Raw genomic sequence first — 19,009 nt, 5'->3', positions numbered from 1 at the left:
GCCCCAGTGAGATGCTGGCTTTCATGTACAAACAGCTCCACAGAGGTTGGGAGCTTCTTGGGAAGCTACAGCATGCCATGCTGGAAGGAAAAGCTTCCAAAGTCAGCCCTGAGAAGAGCTGAAAGAGCTGGGCTGTCCCCAAGCTCACTCTGATCCAAAACCAGGGCTCTTAGTGCTGGCTCTGTTCCTAGAAGATGCTCCCGTGTGTGTGTCTGGCTCCAGGCACGCTGAGGCTCCTGCTGAGCCAGAACACTGCCCTTCCAACAGGAACAGCACTGGGTGTGGGGCTGCAGCCCTGCGCTGGAAAAGAAAAATTAAAGGAAGTGGCAGAACAGAGCTGGGATTCCTTGGCTAAGCCCTGTGTCCTGTGCCCTGCTCTGAGCACCCCTGCTGGCCCAGGGGAGCAAGGGCTGTCCCTGGGGTTGGGGTCCTGCTGCTCCTCCTTGTTCCCCCCCCCACCTCACAGGGTTGACCTGTTTGTCCCATGTCTCAGGTGAGCATTGGCTCACTGCAGCTCCCCAAAGGTGGGCACGGGGGTACTCCACGAGTCCCCTTGGGTCTGGCTGGGGACCTCTCCTTGCCAGCAGGGCACTGCCTGCCCCAGCCCTGGGGCGTCCCCGGAGCTCGGTGCCTCAAACCCTCCCTGTCCTGTCTCTGCAGGGGACGTGCTCTTCCAGATGGCAGAGGTGCACAGGCAGATCCAGAACCAGCTGGAGGAGATGGTGAGTGCCCAGCCTGGCGTGCTGGGGTCCCTGGCAGTGGAAAATGCTTTTCCATGCTTTGTCCAGCCCCTCTGCCATGGATTTGCTAAGCTCCAAAGAGTCTGCATTGCTTGGGCATCCTCTTTAACCCCACTGGGCCTCTCTGAGTCTGTCCCTTGCTGTTCTCAGCCCATGCAGCCCCGCTCTGGTGCCATCCACTGCTCCCCAGGCGGGCTCTGCCAGCCTCCCCAAGCACTGTGTGTTTCCTCTCTCCCTGCAGCTCAAGTCCTTCCACAACGAGCTCCTGACGCAGCTGGAGCAGAAGGTGGAGCTGGACTCCCGGTACCTGAGTGTGAGTTATGTGTGTGTGAGTCTGCACAGCCCGGGGTCCCCGGGGCTCCCCATCCCCTGCTCCCTGCTGGGGGACGTCACGCCGTGCCACAGCTCCTGCCCCTGGTTTGCAGATGGGTCCCTGGTGTCACTCATGTCACCATGCACAGGCCAGCGTTGTCCCTTGTTTGCTCTCTGGGCCTTGGGAGTCTCGCTGTCCCAGGAGCTCTGCCCGTTTCTGTCACCCCTTGGCGGCAGGAGCCGTGGTCAAGGCTCACAACTTTCTCCTGTGGCATCCAGGCTGCGCTGAAGAAATACCAGACAGAGCAGAGGAGCAAGGGGGACTCCCTGGACAAGTGCCAGGCAGAGCTGAAGAAACTTCGCAAGAAGAGCCAGGGCAGCAAGAACCCGCAGAAATATTCAGACAAGGAGCTGCAGGTAGGGCTGGGGGGACACGAGGGGGCATTCAGTGCTGCCCGTGGGGTGGTGGGGCTGTGGCAAAGCCCTGGGTAAGGATTTGCTGGGAAGGGGTGGCAGCCAGCGCTGGCACGGGCTGTGCCCATAGCCACAGTGCAGAGCGGGGCTGGAGCTGCCTGCCCGCCCCTGCTCCCACTGCTGTTACCCTTTGCCTTCAGGAATGGCCCCCACGAGCATGAATTCCTGCCGTGCCTGCTCCATCGTGCCGGGAGGGGGTTTTCTTGTGTATTTTCTGTGCCTGTGCCCCTTCCCCCGCCCGCGGGGGCGACGCCGGGGGCGGCCGCGGTGAATCAGAGCGGTGTGATGTGTGTGATGCGTGTGGTCCCGCCCGGGGGTGGGCACGGGGGGAGTCAGAGCTCCCCACCGAGGGGGAGCCAGGCTGAGGGGCACCCAGGGCACGTCCTGGCAGCGCCGAGGGGCTGTGGCACTCCTGGGTCTCGCTCGGTCTCCGATGGATGCACAGAGGAGTTGGTGCCCCCTTCGCCCTGCAGGCTTCCCTGGGCTTGGCCCCTGCAGGGGTGTTCAGGGATTGCTGATGCACCAACGTGCCCTGGCTGGCAGCGAGTGCTGCTGCAGGAGCTGCAGCCACAGAACCATGGAGGCACAAGGGGAAGATGAATTCCTGAGGGCAGGAATTGTTTAGTCCTCTCTCCAAGGCAGGAGCGTGTGTGTTGTGTTGGGACCAGGGTCTGTTTTTTCACATGTCGGAGATCTGTGTCTGCTGAAGGAGACCTGGACACTGGTAATGCCACTTTGCTCGTGGGGGTTAATTTGATGGCATTTAGTGGCATTTAGTCTCCAGCAGAGCGTTACAGTGGGGTTTGTGCTGGGGAAGTGACACCCTTAATTGCACTGAAATTTGGAAATGCTGGTGTGAATCAGAGCAAGCACTGAAGGAGAAGAATGCAGCCACCATCATCTGCTGTGGCTCAGCCTGTGGGTCCCGTGTGGAGCCAGAGCTCAGGGAGGTACCAGCACACTCCTCCGTGTCCAGCCTGCTGTGGTGGAGCCTCTGCTGTTCTCCAGAGCAGCTGAAACCACTTCTGAGCGTGGTGTCTCCACAAGTCCCAGCTTTGCAATTCCTGCTGAGCAAGAAAAGCCCTGTCAGGCCCCGAGCCCAGCGTGGGGGGACATAGGGATCAAACCTCTGTCACTCCCACCTGTGAGAGCTGCTGCCAGAGGCAGCCCTATCCTGCCAGAGCCTGGGGCAGGGATCCCCATCCCACAGGAGCAGGAGGAGGAGGAGGGAAGCCATCCCAGCTGGGATGGAGGGTGGGCTGAGCCTCCTGCTGTGATATTCAGGGATGGGGCACTCCTGTTAGCACAGCTCTCAGGGCAGGGAAACAGGATCAGAGCTCATTGCCTTTAATCTTTCAGCAGTAAGTATTTAGGAAGTGCTTATCTCCAAAAAAGCTTTATGATGGCTTTTGAGCTTACAGAGCTATGAGACCCTTCCAGCTCAGAGTTTTCTGTGATTCCGTGGCTGCTCTGCTGCACTCGGCAGGGGTTTGCTTTGCCTTAGATCTAACCACAAAGTTAAAATTGCTGAGTGCAGCCAAGAGGGCACTTCCCCTCTCTTCTCTTCTGACTGCAGAGCTGGTGTTTCCTCAGCAGAAAAATGTTTTGGGTTAAAACCCTCGACACTGTCTTAGCTCTGCCTGGGTATTGGAGAGAGGGGGGAACTGCAGTAAGTGGTGTCCAGCCTGGAACTGTGTGGATGTTGGTGCTGGCCTGGGGAGAGTGCCTTGTTTGGGGCTTGGGGGAGCTGAAAATGGGCTTTGAGGAGGTGAAAATGGGCTTTGAGGAGGTGAAACCAGATTTGAGTAGATCAGGAGCATCTGCAGAGCTGTGTGGGGCTTTGCTTTCCTCTGCCTGGTTAAAGCAGAGCCACAGGCAGCCTGGTTTGTTGAGCTGGCCCAAAGCCACCCCTGTGGCCACTTGCCAAACCTCTGGTGGTCTCCTCAGAGCTGCTCAAGCACCTGGGGATGGTTTTGGGATGCTGACAGCTGCGCCAGGCTGGTGCTTGGGGACCACAGACCCATCAGCCAGGGCTGGCTGGAGTCTCCTAATGGGCTGTGGCTGGTTCCTTCTCTCCTCGTGGGAGAAGCTCCTGGAAGTGTCACCTCCTTGGAGGCAGCAATAACATCTTGCTCTTCTGAAGGCTGGTGCTCGTGAAGCTGCTGGAGCAGCCGCCAGCCAGGAGTCTGATGCTCTGTCATCATCTTCCTTCATATTTAATGCTCCAGGAAGCAGAACTGCTCCTTTCTGCCTCTTCACCACTTGTGGAGTGACCACATCTTGTCATCACCTGCCAGTGAGACGGGTGGCTGAGACACGTGGTGGCGGCGGCAGGACTGTCCTGCAGGGACCTCAGGGTTTATGTAACATTTGTCAGAGTTGAGAGCAGGTTTGGGGCCACCCAGGCCCTGCTTTTGGCAGAGGACAGCCCTTGGCTAAATCAATCAGAGAGCCCAGTGCAACAGCCCAGACATCTCACCTGTTCCATTCAGCTGTTCCACTTTATAAAGCAGAAATAAATACTGGAGCTCAGCAGGGACTGCTCACAGCAAAGGCTGGGGAGCAGGAGCTTTGGAGCAGGGGGTTCAGGGCATGTGATGCTCACAGACTCAGGAGTTTTCTCCTGAGCTGCACCAGCCCCTCTTTGCACCAGCTGGTCCAGCCTGGTCTGCAAGTCCCACATCACCTGGCCCCTGTCTCCTGCTGGCTTTGTGGAGTTTTCCAGATGAAGATGAGTGTTGGAGCATGAAGTGGCTGAGGAGTTAAAACACCTCGTGTTCTGCAGCCCAGACTCACGTGGCTCTAAACCAGCTCCAAGTGGCACCAGGCTGCAGGAGTGGTTTCCCAGCCCCCAAGCCCTGTCCTGGTCAGGAGCAATGCTGTGGCTGGGGGTTGTTGCTGCCGAGTGTCACATTAAGCCAGGCTTTTATTCCTTGTGAATCAGTCCCGAGCTGCTGTTCCACACAAGGAGTGAGGGCTGAGAGCCTCATTTGCCTCATCTTCCTCGTGGAGTGATTGAGATGGGGCTTGACCTGTGTTGAAAACCGGGAGAGCAAACCAATTCCATTCACTTCACATCCCTGATGAAGAAGAATGAAAACAATATTAAGATTAAACAATCGCCAAGGAACCTCAAGTGCTGTAATTTCATTAAAGGCTGGTTGTGATCAGGCCATGAAATCAAGGTCATGATGGGTTTGGGACCTGGATTGAATCAGCGGCTCAGCAATGAAGTTATGTTGGTTCAAAGTATTTATCAAATCATATTAGTGCTGTGAGCAATTGGATTTCTGCATTGGCCTGAGACAAAATTGGCTGTAATTCAGCCTAAATAGCAATGCTGGGGCTGGGTGTTTGTCCTGAAAGGCTGTGCCTGACCCAGATGACAGTGGGTGACCCTGGGTGGGCAGTGGGGGCCAAGCTCAGCCTCTGCCTTCACCCACCCCTGCTCCCCTGGGAATATTTTAAACATTAAATACCACTGTGCCAAATAACCCGTGAGGTGTGGGGTTTTATCAGCTTTTGTCATTGAAACCTCATTTGGATATTCCCATCAGGAGAAATAATTTTAGGTGTAGGTCAGGAAGCTCCAAATGACACAGAGCTTGCACAAACCAGGTTATGAGGTTTATGTGAAAGTCAAACAGGGAAGGACTCAGAGCTCTCTCCGACTCTCTCCAGGTTTCTCTGGGATTTGCCCAAACCCAGCAAGAGAAGAGAAGCCCCTTCCAGTCTCTAAACAGGCTCCAAGAGAGGGACTTGGAACAAGGCCTGGAGTGCCAGGACAAGGGGGAATGGCTTCCCACTGCCAGAGGGCCAGGTTAGATGGGATACTGGGGAGAAATTCTTCCCTGTGAGGAGGTGAGGCCCTGTCAGAAAGTGCTCAGAGAAGCTGTGGCTGCCCCATCCCTGAGCATGTTCCTGGAAGTGCCTGTGCAGCTCAGGGCTGTGTCATGAGCACTTGGGTACCAAATCTGTGCAGTGAGCTGCTGACCCAGGCTGTTCCTGCACTGAGGAATGTTTCTTCTGAACGTTTTAGGCAGGAGAAGGTGAAGCCAGCATTCCCCTGCTGCACTGCTCTCTGGATTTTATGTAACACCAATGTGTGCGTGGCCGGGCAGCAGCAGGGCAGGGCTGGGGCTGCTGCAGATGTGACAAAACGAGAGGAGACAGCCCTTCCCAGGGGAGGAGGGCAGCCCGGCGTCCCCGGCTCTGGGGGCTGGCTCCCCGGGATCTGCTCTGCCTTTCCCATCGCCTTGGATAACCATCAGCAGCCCTGGCCTGGCTTTGATCCCCACAGAGCTTTGGTTGCAGCTGAGCTGGGGAGGCTGGTGGGCAGCACATCAGCCTTCCCTTCTCCTGGCTGGGGGTGCTGGTGCTGTGCGGGGCAGGGGGAGGTTGTCCCCTCCCTGGGAAACCTGCAGGGCTCTGCTGTGGTTCTGGGGGGCTCCTGTGGTGACCAGTGGTGGCCATTCCTCGCCATGGGGCTGTTGTTTTATTTGCCATATTACAGGAGAGGTTGGGTCAGGGCTCATCCTGAGCTCTGCTCTCCTTCCTGGCTGTGGAAGAGCCTGGGATACCCCCGGGCTGGGATCCAGCGGGGCCGTGCCTGGCTGGGCACAGCAACCAGCCTCCCTCGGTGACACACGGGGCTGGGTGGGGGCTGCAGGAGTCAGGAGGGGACAGTGCCTCCCCCGGGCTGCTCCAGGGTCTGCCAGCTGCCTCACAAGCAGCAGTTTCTGGGAATGAAGAGAAGTTGTCCAGGCTGAGGATCCCTGGCTGCTTGCTCTGCTCATTTTGCCTGTGTTGTGGTGGGGTTTTAGCAGGTTTGCCTTGAGTCTGTTCCCCAGCTCAGATGCTCTTCCCCTGCTAATCAACCTTCTTTTTTATCCTATTCCATTTCTAGCTATTCTCCCTCGTGAGTGCCTAAGCAAATCCTCCCTTCTCTCCGTGTTTACTCCTTCCAGGTATTTCAGCCTGCTGCATCGATCCAGCACAGTCCTCTCTCTTCCCTGACCTTTCCTTTCTCTTTTCCCACTGCTCTGTACCACTGGTCCTGACCAATTCCTCCTTGGGATGAGAGCTGGAGTTGGCACAGCCCCTCCCTGCTCTGCATCCCTCCTGGTGTTGAGTGGAAGCGTGCCTGCCATGTGCTCCTCTGGGCTTTCTGGCCCCAAAATTCATGGCTGTGCTGTGCTGGTGACCCCAGGGCAGCTCCAGCCTGCTGGGGGTCCCCTCTTGTCCCTGGGGCCAGCCCTTGGCTCAGCCTGGTCGGTGTCAAACACACAAAGAAGGATCTGGAGTGATGATTCCTGTGGTGGAGATCAGCACTCTCCTTGGCTCGTGTTCCCTGTGTTTGCACGTTCCAGGCTGGGATGGGAGGTCTGAACTCATTTCCCAGCGAGGCTGTGGTTATCAAAGGCTCGGCTGGAGCTCGCTGCTGCTCCACCTGCGCTGACAGCAGCGTGTGCTCCTCGCAGCTCGGGGCTTGACATTTCTCAGCTGCTCTTTGATCTCCACCTCCCCGAGGAGCTGTCACTGTGGCCTTGGGGAGGTGGCAGGGCTGCGTGCCCTGGCTTTCTGTGCGGGACGACAGTGGCTGCTCGAGCTGGGACTTGGCAGCAGCTCGTTCCCTTTTCATCTGCTCGTGCTCCCAATTCTCTGTCTGACCCGCGGGGTGACTGGCTTTGGCTTTGGCATGGGCACTGCCCGCCGTGGCTCCAGCCCCGCTCGTGTGCCCACTCTGGGGGTCCCTGGCTGAGCCCCCACAGCCGGGGGTGCCCCAGGAGCGGGCAGGAGCCCCGGCAGCATCCTGGAAGAATCCCAGCAGGCAAAGCCCCTGCCCGGCGCCGCCACGTGCTGACACTGCTAATTAGGTCAGCAGCTCCTGGTGAATTGGAAGTGGATGCGGGAGGCGGGGGGGCGCGGCACGGGGGAGTTATTTGAGGCCTCTCCAACCTAGAAACCCAGAAAAGATTTTCTGGAGCTGTTGGGTGGCTCTGGTGAGTGCCCTGGCTTTGGGCACGACCACCGCCCTCCCTGCCTGCTTGGATCACAGATGGGGTTTCTTTCTCCTCCTTCAAACCAGGAATTTTATTTAGATGATTCTTAACCTGTGCATTTGAAGGTGACAACCTCAATTAATCAAGATCTCAGTTTACAGTGCAGTGCTTGAGTGGTTCATGCTTGTCCTGGGGACAACTGCTGAACTTGGCAGGGAAGCACCTTGCCCCAGCCCTTACAGGGGATCCGGTCATACCAAGCTGAGAAAGGTGTTTGGTTGTGGTTCAGAGTGTGGGGTGGCTGAGATTTCCCCCATTTCTGAGGAATGGAGATGAGAGAAGCAGCCCTGAGGTCCTGGTGGGCACCTGGCTGCAGGTGAAGCCTCACTCCTGGGTAAGGCAGAGCTTCTCCTTGGAATGCTGTGCCGAGATCTTACACTCTGCTTTGTGTGTTACTTTTCCCCTGTGCATCTGGCATATAACAGGCTTTTTATTTAAATTTGCCTTTCTGGGCGTTATCTGAAAGCCCACTGTCACTCTGAGCAAACCCAAACTGAAAACCACCTCGTGAACAAGGAGTGTCGCTCGCCATTTTGTGATGGAATAACGTGTAAAATCAAGGCTCTGGATAAATCAATGGCACACAGAGCATATTTACATAAAGTATATAAAGCTCTGAGTACTAAGTTTAGAGCGTGGGCTCTGCGCTCGCGGAGCGGCGTGTTCCGACTGGCTGAGACAAGCCTTTCCTCAGCACAGGAATTAGCAGGAGCCTTGCAAAACCAGCCTGAGAGCAGGGGTGTAAATAAGGCTTGTACCTGCGTATCTAAATCCTGCTGAAAGCTGGAGCTCTCACGCTGCTAAGATCAGGGTTTCTCCCTGTGTTGTGGTGTGTCTGGGCTGGAGCCTTGCCCGCCCGCCGTGCCTGACCCAGGGATGGGGATCCTGCAGGGAATCGTGGCGGGATGGGCCTCGTGCTACTGAGCCAAATTAGCCAGAGCTGAGCTCTTTTCACTCCTCGCCTTCTCATTCTTGATGGCCCAGTTAGTAAATTAAGCAGGATGATGGGGGAAAATGAAATTAATTAAATTAATGGGCATCGGGGTCTGTGTGTGCTCCTGCTATTTCAGGTGCCGTCAGGGTTGCGCTTTCCTTCCAGAAATGGGGCTCTGATGGAGGGGGAGCGTTGTCCTGCCCCTTCCCCTGGGGTTAGAAGCTTCTTGTGGAGCTGCCCATGGTTCAGATGGGTGTGGGCAGCAGGGCTCGGTCCATCCCAGGAGTAGCTGTGCTGGAGGAGCCAGGGGCACTCCAGGCTGGCACTGGGGCATCCATTCCCCAGCTCCAATCACTGCGGCCAGGCTGCTGCCTTGGGCTCTGTCCCTGCGCTGTTCCCAGGCTAATAATACCTGGGAGGAGGCGGCGTGCTGCCGTCCCGAGTCCCGAGCCCACGGTGGGAGCGCTGCCTTCCCCAGGGCATCCTCCCCCTCCTCGTCCTCCTCCTCCTCCTCCTTCGGCACCTGCATCACTCCTCTGGGGGCTCTGTGTGCCCAGGGCTGCTGCTGCCTCTTCCTGTGCCATGCTGCCCCAGCGCCTCTGTGCTGGCACAGCCCGGCTGCTGCCCGGTGTCCCAAGTGCCGTGCCCCGTGTCTCTGCCTCGGGGTGATGCCATCACTTCCACTTGTGTGCCCAGTAGCATCAGCTCAGCTCCCTTTGCTTATTTCTCCTTATGGCCATAGTTGCTTGCCCTGGATTTTCTCATATTGGAGGAAAAAATTCTCTTTGAAATAGGGTTGTTGGTTGCAAACTGGGTTTTTAATCCATTTCTCAATGACACGCTTTCCTTCACTCAGGTTGGTGCAGTGTGGGGAAACCCAAAACCTGCTGCCTACAGCACGAGCCCTGCACTGGGTTTTCCTCTCAGGGGGTGCTCGGAGCAGGGTAGGAGCCAGGAGCAGGTCCAACCCCAAAATAATTCCTCTTTGAAGTCTGGAATGTCACTGAATCTTGCTGCTTTTGTTGGTTTGCTCCATTTTATGTATCTCTTAATAAATATTGTAGCATGCTAAAAATAACTGATAACCATGAAGAAGCAGCAAAGCTGCTTTGGGCCGTGAATTTCCAGTTTAATTCCCATCTCAGAGAAGCTTGGGCTGCGTGAAGCAGGTCCAGCCCTGCCTGGGCTGGGGGTGTTGTGCCTTTCCAGTGTTGTGGTCTTGCTGTGCTAGGGAAGAGGTGGTGGCAAGGAGGTGTCACAGTGTGGGACAATGATGGGCAAGAGGTGCTGCTCTCAGAGCCTCGGTGGCTGCTCCCCTGGTGCCACATGGCAGATGGAAGCTGGGAGCATCCAAAGGGATGAAGGGAAGAGGAAGTGGCCAAGTCAGGGAGCTGGGGGCACCTCATGTGTTCTGTATTCAGGGAGGCTGGTGGTCCCTCTGGTCCCTGGAGTCCCCTGTGCCACCTTTCCATCACACAGGGCAAAGCAGCCAGGTTCCCCCAGCCCAGCCTGTGTGGTGCTGGCAGAGCCCAGCCTGGCACAGCCGTGCTGGCCCCCATCACGTCGGGAGAAGAGGAGCCTCCAGCTGCTGGCACTGGCAGGGCCAGTGTCTGCCAGTCCGGGGTGTGGCACCAGGGAACAGCCAGGGCATCCTGAACCGGTGTGTGGCACTGCCCTGGCACCACCTCTGTGTCCCCTGTGGTAAACACAGACTGAAGCCGGGAGCTTCAGAGGCGCTGCTGGCCCTGTGTGTGACAAGGTCCCTGTGCCATCCCTTGGCAGCAGGCAGGGACTTGGCACAGCCCGGGCAGTGCCAGAGCGGGCCGGGAGCTGCGGGGGCCGCTGCCAGTCCCGGGCTGGCGGGGCAGCCCCCGGCAGCGCCTCCGAGCCCGGGCGGTGAGCGGGCGGCCGCTGGGTACAGCTCGTCCCGTGCAGCCCACGGGCTGAGTCAGCGCCTCTGCGTGGGGGGCTCCGATGAGTAAGGGTGGGCTGGGGGGCTGTGCAGGCACACGTGTGTGTCCCTGCGTGTGTCCCGTGCCGGGGTCCCGCCCGCGCCGCCCGCCCCTCTCCGCGGCTGCCGCGGCACCGCCTGCCCCGCAGCGCTGCCGGCAGCCCCCTCCCTGCTCCTCTCCCTGTTCCAGTACATCGAAGCCATCAGCAACAAGCAAGGGGAGCTGGAAAACTACGTCTCCGACGGCTACAAGACAGCTCTGACGGAAGAGAGGAGACGCTTCTGCTTCCTGGTAGAGAAACAGTGCGCGGTGGCCAAGAGCGCCATCACCTACCACGCCAAGGTGAGCGGGACCTGCCAGAGCCAGTCCTGGCTGCCCTGGCACTGGGTGGATGCTCCCAGCTCAAGCTGCATCCCGTAGAACAGCTTGATATCCCAAAAGCCACAGCTGGTGCAGGCCCTGCAGCTCAGGGACCGAGGGGGTGATGGACCAGCAGGTGACTCCAGGGAAACTGCCCCTGTAGGAGCAGCTGCTCCACATCCCTCTTGGCCATGGCACTCCACATCCCTTCCGCCCATGGCTGCCCCCATGTCCTGGACCAAGGCTGGAGCTGCCCCCTGCCTGCCTGGGAAGCTGCAGCAGCTGCATGAGTCTGGAGCAGAATCCATCCAGACGAAGGCTGGTGCTGCTCCTGCAGCATCATGCTCCCGTTCTGGTTGTTCCCCACCACCTCCGTGGCTCACAGCAGCCATCTGTCACTGCCACGCTTGGCACTGGAGCAGGAGAGGGAGTTGGGATTAGTCAGCTCTGTCCTGGCACATCCACAGCATGGATCCACACTTGGCTTGGTGAGTGGAGTGCAGGAGGGAAAAAACACCCCCCAGGGCTGGCGGTCAGCAGGAACAAACCAAAACCTTGCTGTAGCAGCATGCAGATTTTGCAGGAGGGGCTTTGCTGGCAGCTTGTCCAAAGCATGGTGTGTATCCTGCTAAAATACTCCTTCCTGCTGCTGCCCATGGCTCCTGCAGGATGCTCCACAGGATCATGAGACTGGACCTGCTGGCTGGTGTTGGGGAAATATGCAGGGACTTTGAAACTGGATTTAAAGGGGGATTTTGATATGTAGAACCACATTTTGTCTCCAGATGAGGCAGAGCAGAAACGTAGGGTCACCCTTGGCTGTACTGGGGAGTGACCTCGAGGGGGTTGGGACATCTTCCCTCTGTGAGTCACACAAGGGGATGCTCATATATTCTGGGTGAATTAGGATAAGTTTGCCTCCATCTGTTTCCCCCTTGGAGCATGGTAGCAGGTGAATACAGGTGAATACCAGTCCTGCAGGCAGGGAGCAGTGGGGCTTGCATGCAGCACAGGGCCCTGGAGGTCATTGGGGCTGCTTCCCAAAGGAAGCAGCTCATCCCTCAGGATGTGGGACAGCCTGGAGCACAGGCTACGCCCTGTCAAGGTTTTGGGCCGATTTTATTTTTCTGCTCCACGTGGGGCCCAGCTCCCTGCCAGCTCCCTACAGCCTGGAGACCCTGCACACAGGATATCTGGGAATAAACTGGGGAGATGGATTACCTTTTCCATCCCTCATTCCCATTTTTCGTGATACCTGCCTGGCTCTGCTGCCATCAGAGCCTGGAAGCGGGGTGTCCCTGTGTGTTACCTTGCCTGTGCCATACACAGAGCCATTGATCAATCCCAGACCAGCTCAGCCCTGGATCCGTGTGGTGCTGCCCACAGAAGGGGGGCAGACCACCTGCACCCCTGTGCCCTCACACCTCGTTTTGCTCTTGCAGGGGAAGGAGATGCTGACGCAGAAGCTGCCGCTGTGGCAGCAATCCTGCTCGGACCCCAACAAGATCCCGGAGCGCGCCATACAGCTGATGCAGCAGATGGCTGCCAGCAGCAATGGCACCATTATGCCCAGCCCTCTGTCCACATCCAAGTCCAACCTCATCATCTCTGATCCCATCCCTGGTGCCAAACCTCTCCCTGTCCCCCCGGAGCTGGCACCTTTTGTAGGAGTAAGTATCTCTGGTGGAAACTGTCCTGCCCTTCTGAGCAAAGCCGGAGGGACGAGGCCAGGCCGGTGCCACCGCTGTCCTCGGCAAGTTGCCCTTGGATGGACTGCCACCGATGGCAGGGATGGGCAGCTCTGTGCTGGGCCGTCCTGGGATGTGGGGAGGAGCCTGACCCGGGGACAGGCAGCCTGTCCCACCCCATCCCACCAGAGTCACTGAGCTCTGGCAGAGCAGGGGCTCTCAGGTGCTGTTTGGGGAACGCACGGGCTGGACTGTCCAGGCTGGTCCCTGAACTGTGGGACTGAACTCAGGTATCCCAGTAATGGCAGGAGAAAGGCCTGGAGTGACCTGTGGGATGAAGGACCCTTCAGAAGAGAGTGTCCCACTGATGTGGGGACATGAGCTGAGCACAGAGCTCAGCAGGGAATTGTCAGGTTCAGGAGAGCTCAGAGCAGTAAGATACCATAGAGGTGACCCCACTGCTCTGCCCAGAGCAGTTTGGTTTGCTGGGAACTAAACCCAGCAGGACGGAGCTCCAATTTACCTCTCTCCCTGGAGCTGTTTCCCACTGGGGAGCTGCAGTGGGATGGTCCTGGAGCTGCAGGGGATGCCCTAATGAAGCCACTCGGTGTCCCCCTCCCCTCCTCTCTCGTAGCGCATGTCGGCGCAGGAGGCCATGCCAGTGATGAACGGAGTCTCAGGCTCTGACAGCGACGGGTACAACCACTGGTCTGAGATGAAGCCAGCACAGCCCAAATCTTTATCTCCTCCCCAGCCTCAGAAGCAGCTGAGTGATTCTTACTCCAATACACTCCCAGTTCGCAAAAACGTGCCAGCGAAAAACAGCTACGCCTCAGGTGAGGCCCCGGCCCTGCTGCCGGGGGCCCTGGGGCCGGCTCTGCCTGCAGATGTCCAGGGAACCGGGTGGGGATGGGTGTTGGGGTGCTGGTGGTGAGGGGACAATGACCACAGCATCTCTTCAGTGCCAAGTGCTGCTTGTGCCTCCTGACCTGGGCGTTAGGAAATGCTGGAGCTGGGCTCTGCCCTGGGGTTTCACAGGATTTTCAGGAGGAAAATCTTGTGGAATCAGGCACAGGGAACCTGCTACCTTTGCCGTGGCTGGTGGGTGATGCCGAGAGCCTGATGCTGCTTGTTGCGGGGGAAGGTGTGAGTCACACTGAAGGTTGTAGTACAACCTGGGCTGAAATAAGGAGGGGTGGGGATCTGTCCTGTGCCTTGGGGTGAAGGATTTGGGGCACCCACTGGTGTCTGTTCCCCCAGCTGAAAACAAGACACTGCCACGCTCCAGCTCCATGGCCGCCGGGCTAGAGAGGAACGGCCGGACGAGGGTGCAGGCGATTTTCTCGCACGCTGCCGGGGATAACAGCACCCTCCTGAGCTTCAAGGAGGGGGACCTTATCACACTGCTGGTGCCTGAGGCCCGGGATGGCTGGCACTACGGAGAGAGCGAGAAAACCAAAATGTGAGTGTGCTGCGTGTCCTTGGGAGCAGCCTCGTCTGGACCCTCCGTGGACAAACCTGGGTTTGGCTTCATCCCCACCTTTGCCTTTCAGGAGGGGCTGGTTTCCTTTCTCCTACACACGGGTCCTTGACAATGATGGCAGCGAGCGGGTCCACACCAGGTAGGAGCACTGTGTGGGGTGTCCGGGAGTCTGTGTCCTTGGGGTGGGAATTAGGAATTCCTTTGGAATTCTCGTTAGGAATAACAGCCCAGCGGGGTGGTTGCTGGCTCTGGGTGGCTTTTGCCGTGAGTGGATGGGTGGCCTGGGGGTCTCCGCAGGGAGCTGACGCCTCTGCTCTGGGCCCCCCAGCCTGCAGCAAGGGAAGAGCAGCAGCACTGGCAACCTGCTGGACAAGGACGACATCTCCATCCCGCCGCCAGACTATGGCATGGCCTCCCAGGCCTTCCCAGCACAGGGCGGCAACACCTTCAAGCAGCGGCCGTACAGCGTGGCCGTGCCTGCCTTCTCCCAGGTGAGCTTCTCCCGCCAGCTTCTCCCACTCCAGGGGGGTGTTCGAGCACTGGGGGATGCTGGAGCAGATCCCTGGGCACAGTCCCTGCTGCGCTGGCCGGGGCTCTGCAGCTCCCTGTCCCACTGGGATGGGATGAGCAGGAGCGTTCCCGGCATGCTGCGGATGCGTGGGGGTGCCAAGGGCAGCTCTCCAACCTCTGTTCGTTGTTTTAGGACTACCTAATGCCCTATGGGTGTGCAATTAAAGACTATTCCAGTGGCCTCTGCCAAGCACCCTCCGCTCACTACAAGCCTTACACTAGGTCGACAGCTGTAAGTCCGACGCTTGCAATGTTTCCTTTGGGATTTATGGAAATTTGGCTGTTTTGTGCCTGGTGATCCACGTGCCTTGCCTGGAGCCTGCTCCTGCTGAGCACCTCTGCCTGGGGTGAAGGGATGCAGGGAGCCCATGGATGGGGAGGAACGGGCAAGGCGTGGGGAGCAGTGGCACAAAATGGCCCCGTAAACCCCCAAAGGACAACATTTGCCGACTCCATGGGAGTCTCCCACCAGAAACAGGCTGCTCACAGGCAGCTGGAAGTGTTTTCTCTGGCATGTGCCACTTCAAGCCGGTGATAGTCCCATGGGGACACTGGGACAGATCCTGGACAGGATTCCAGAGTGTCCAAAGCAAGCCCAAGGCTTCTTGGATAGCAAGCCAGGGAGGATGCACAGCAGATGGGATCAGCCTAACCCAGGATCTGTTGGTGTAGGGGAGCTCTCCCACCACAGTGAGCACAGTGGGATGAACTATGCTGGCATCATGTGCTGTGGCAGATGGGGAGAGGACGAGGAGGGAGAAGGAAGGGCAATCAGCACCGACCCTTCCACAGGGCACGTCAGCTGGGATCTGGTCCTCTCTGCAGGGAGTGAGGTGGAAGCACAGCCCCACTTCTTGCTGTTTTGCTGGGGTTTCCCAGCAGGATTTGCTGCTGGGGTTGGTATTTTGAGACTGGGAGCATTCCTGGGAAGGTGGGAATGTGGGTCTTTGGTGGCTGGTGCATGGCCACCTCAAAGGCCAGAGACTCCCCCACTTTCATGGAGTTTTCTCCGTGTTTGTCATGGAGAGTAGAGTTGCTCCAGTTGTATCCTAGGGCAGGCAGGCCCTTGCTCAAGGAGGGATGTCCCTGAGGGATGTTCTTCGGGCTTGGTCCCCGCCTGCCCCCTCAGTCCCTCCCTGCAAAGCCTGCTCAGCACCGGCTAAAGGAGAAAATGGTCCAAAACCCTGTGGGTTTCTGGTGGGAGTGAATATAGGCAACCCCTCTTTCCACAGAACATTTCACTGGTGTCTCTCCGTCGTGCAGCCCTTTTCCAACAGTCTCAGCATCTCAGCAGCAGCCAGAGTTTTGTTCCTCAGAGGGGCTGGGCAGAGCAGAGCAGGGCTCTCCCACCAGTTGCTTTTCCATGTCTGGCCAGATAAATCCTACAGGGAGTGGTGGAACTTCAGTCCCTGCTGTCTGAATCCCACTCCAATCATCTCCATATCTTCCTTTCCTCTCCAAATGCATCAGCTCTTGGCCCTGGGTCCTGATGCACTTTGGTTTGTTCATGTGACCCTGCGATGGCACCTGAGCAGGCACAGCCCACACGTCCCTCACTGTGCTTCCTTCCCTGTTCTCCACAGGGTCTCGATGACTACGGGACGAGGTCCGTCAACAGGTAAGATGTCACCTTCCCGTCGCATTCCCTGCGAACTGGTGGTGTTGGCTGTGGGTGAAGCCGTGGGGCTGTGGCCCTGAGTGGGCTCCTCGGGGACTGGCACCGGCTGGGGTGGGGCCAGGTCACATCTCTGCGAGGGAGGGGACCCAGGGAGGGCAGGTCCCAGGTTCTGCGTGGTGTCCCCAAGCTCGTGCTCCTCCAGAGAATCGCGTCTCCTGACCTCCTCCAGGCTCACACCTGGATAGGGAAGCCATGGAGAGCCCACGCTCCGGGGTTTTCCTCCATGCCCTCCGCCTCGGAGCTGCCCCGTATTGCGCCTGGGGCTGAGCCGAGCCTGTGGCTGGGTGGAGCTCGCCGCCCGTCCGTGGTGGTGCCGCGGGGGGAGCCGGGCTCGCTCCCGGCTCGGTGCTGCCCCGCGGCCACTCTGGCATCTCTGTGCTTTGTTCCGCAGCGGCAGTGGCAGTTTGGTATCAACGGTGTGAGGACACCTGGGCTCGCAGCGGCCCCTTGCTGCTTGGAAGAGCTTTCTGCTTCTTTCCCCCCCCTTTTTTTTCCTTCCCTTTCGTTTCTCTTTTCTCTACTTCTTTTGGATTTGAAACTCTTGTGATCTTCAAGGAAACCATGGTGCTTCTCACCCCTCCCTGGTGTTCACAGTGCCCTTGTTTCTGAAGCCTTTTTGGAGCAGAAACTGCTGCCAGGTCTGTGCTCGCAGCCCAGGTGCAGTTGTCACTTAGTGGGACCCGGTGTTTGTCCTCCCGTGTGATGTTAGCAGTGCCCTGTCCCCCCCAGGGGCCGCGCCGGCCGCCCCGCACGAGCCTGGACCAAACTCCCAGACTGGATCACATATGCATGGCCTCTGGTGTCCGTACTGTTACTGAGCATCCGGGATGCCCGCGCCCGGGATGCCATTCCTGGAGGGAGGGCAGCGTCCCCGCGCCTCCCCCTCGGCCCGATCCGCTTCCATCCCGCCGCGGTGGCTTTGGGAGAAGCGGATGGCACAGAGCTCCCGCCCCGGGGAAAGGGCTGCTTCTGGCCTGGGGTCCCACCGGCCGTGGGAACCCCTCCAGAAGGGTTACTCCTGGTTGTTTTATAAATATATATATATATTTTTTGTAGCAAGGTATTGTTACCTCACGTTAGGGCTGGGGCTCGGAGGACTGCTCGCATGCCCAAACCAGGCTTGAGCGAGGCAGCGCCCAGGGGGCTCCCACCCCGCATTGGGGGTCCCGCTCCCACACTAGCCTGGCCATAGCCCTCCCAGTGCCCGTGGCCGTCTCCACTGCAAAGCTGTTCACGCTTTTTTCTGATGTGATTTTTAAGACCTCTGACATTGCCTGTTTACTGGGACATTGCTGGCAATAGACCCCCACCCCCGACCAGTTTTTGGGTTATCTCCTCGCCTACGGGCACACTGTTCTGAGCCCCTCCTGCATCGATGTCCGAATTTTGCTAAGGATTTTTAACCCAGGATATTTCACGATGAATGGCTGAATGTAGAGGGGGAAAAAAAAAAAACAAACCACAAACCCAGCCTAGCAAAGCCTGTGTGGAGATTGTAAAGTGCTGAAAAACCTTTTTTTAAAAGCCAGAGAGAATTGTGCCCTGTACTGAGTTATTGTTTGAATAAAAGTTTTATTTATTGCATTGAGCTGGGCCTCGGTGTCTTTTTCGGCTGCCGTGCCTGCGTGCTGCCCTCACCGCCTGCATCGCCCACCGCGCATTCCCAGGCCGTGTTTTTGTTCCCCGCTCCATCCCTGGGGACGCTGCCTGTGCGCAGCACTAAACAGCTTCGCTGAGTGGGAGCAGCGACAGCTGCTTTAGGGCTGGGTCCCCCTCCATGAGCATCTGAGGGGGTGATGCTGCTCCTGCTCCCGCATGCCAAGGCTCCGGCTGCGCTTTCCCGGCGGTGGGAAAGCGGCGATGGCCGGCATGGGGGGAAGGAAGCCGCCCCCTCCCTTCCGCAGCCCCCGCCGTGCCCGGCCACGCTGCACTCCCACAGCTCCCGGCTGGCCGTGCCCTTCCTTCCCCTCCTCACAGCACCAGCAACTCGATAAACATGACTTTTCCTCCTTTTTCTTCTTTTTCCTCCTGTTTCCTCTGCCCGCCGGCACTGCGTGCGGGGTGGCCAGCGAGCTCCTGGGCCAGGTGGCCACCGGCCGGCTCTTGGCTTTAAGTCTCTCCTTAACCACGACCTTCTGTTCCCATCGAGCGTCCCGGCGTCCTCCAACCTGCCTTCTGTTTCCCTTGCAGCCCCGATGTTGAAGTGGCCAGGTTTTGAGGTGCCCCTGCCCGTAGTTAGTAAGTGACGGTGTCGCGGGGCCGAGCCCTGGGTGCGCTGGGCAGCGGGTGAGGCCGCGGGGCTGCGCGGGGACGGTGCCACCGCTCTGCTTCCCGCTGCACCGCCGAGCGCGTCCCCTCCCTCCGTCACCGCTCGTCCCCGTCCCGCTGGCGGGAGCTGCGGGGCTCCCCGGCTGCCTCTGCTGCTCGCCCCGCCGCGGCTGCGCTTGCTGGGATGCTGAGCTGCTGCTGCCCGCTGCCCCTAACCGGCCCTTTGGTTGTAGGTGGCCGCTGGCCCCAGCCCTGTCCAGCGGCGCGGGGCGCCTCCGCACTAACGGCAAGTTTTTTGAGCAGCTTTTTTTTGTTGTAGACTCGTCCCAGGAGCCTCCTGGTCCTGGCCCCAGGGACGGGATGCAGGAGCCTCCCCAGGAGTCAAGACCCTCCTCGCTGGCACTGCAGAGCCTGGAGAGCCCCTTCCCCATTTCTCTTTGATCCATGAGCTGCTTTCCCTGGAGCTGCAGGCTCCATCCCAGTGGCTC

General features: G+C 58.6%; 1 protein-coding gene across 8 annotated transcripts in view; it reads left to right on the top strand.

The window, feature by feature from the left end:
• Positions 1-19,009, top strand: part of BAIAP2 (BAR/IMD domain containing adaptor protein 2) — a 38,836-nt gene that overhangs the window by 15,959 nt on the left and 3,868 nt on the right. Inside the window, exons 4-15 of one of the 8 annotated variants that reach the window (XM_077787407.1) lie at positions 661-722; positions 982-1,053; positions 1,332-1,469; positions 10,664-10,816; positions 12,277-12,504; positions 13,157-13,358; positions 13,783-13,984; positions 14,076-14,144; positions 14,334-14,496; positions 14,709-14,807; positions 16,159-16,193; positions 18,444-18,486. In XM_077787407.1, the coding sequence (XP_077643533.1) occupies positions 661-722; positions 982-1,053; positions 1,332-1,469; positions 10,664-10,816; positions 12,277-12,504; positions 13,157-13,358; positions 13,783-13,984; positions 14,076-14,144; positions 14,334-14,496; positions 14,709-14,807; positions 16,159-16,193; positions 18,444-18,471 (1,451 nt within the window). In that variant the 3' untranslated portion in view covers positions 18,472-18,486. Of the gene's footprint in view, positions 1-660; positions 723-981; positions 1,054-1,331; positions 1,470-10,663; positions 10,817-12,276; positions 12,505-13,156; positions 13,359-13,782; positions 13,985-14,075; positions 14,145-14,333; positions 14,497-14,708; positions 14,808-16,158; positions 16,194-16,644; positions 17,842-18,443; positions 18,487-19,009 lie in introns of those variants that run through there. The other 7 variants (XM_021534102.2, XM_021534104.2, XM_021534101.2 and 4 more) reach the window with 7 other exon arrangements.

Source organism: Lonchura striata, chromosome 19 (genome assembly GCF_046129695.1).
Source record: "Lonchura striata isolate bLonStr1 chromosome 19, bLonStr1.mat, whole genome shotgun sequence".
NCBI lineage: Eukaryota > Metazoa > Chordata > Aves > Passeriformes > Estrildidae > Lonchura > Lonchura striata.
This window is presented reverse-complemented; position numbering and strand designations above follow the sequence as displayed.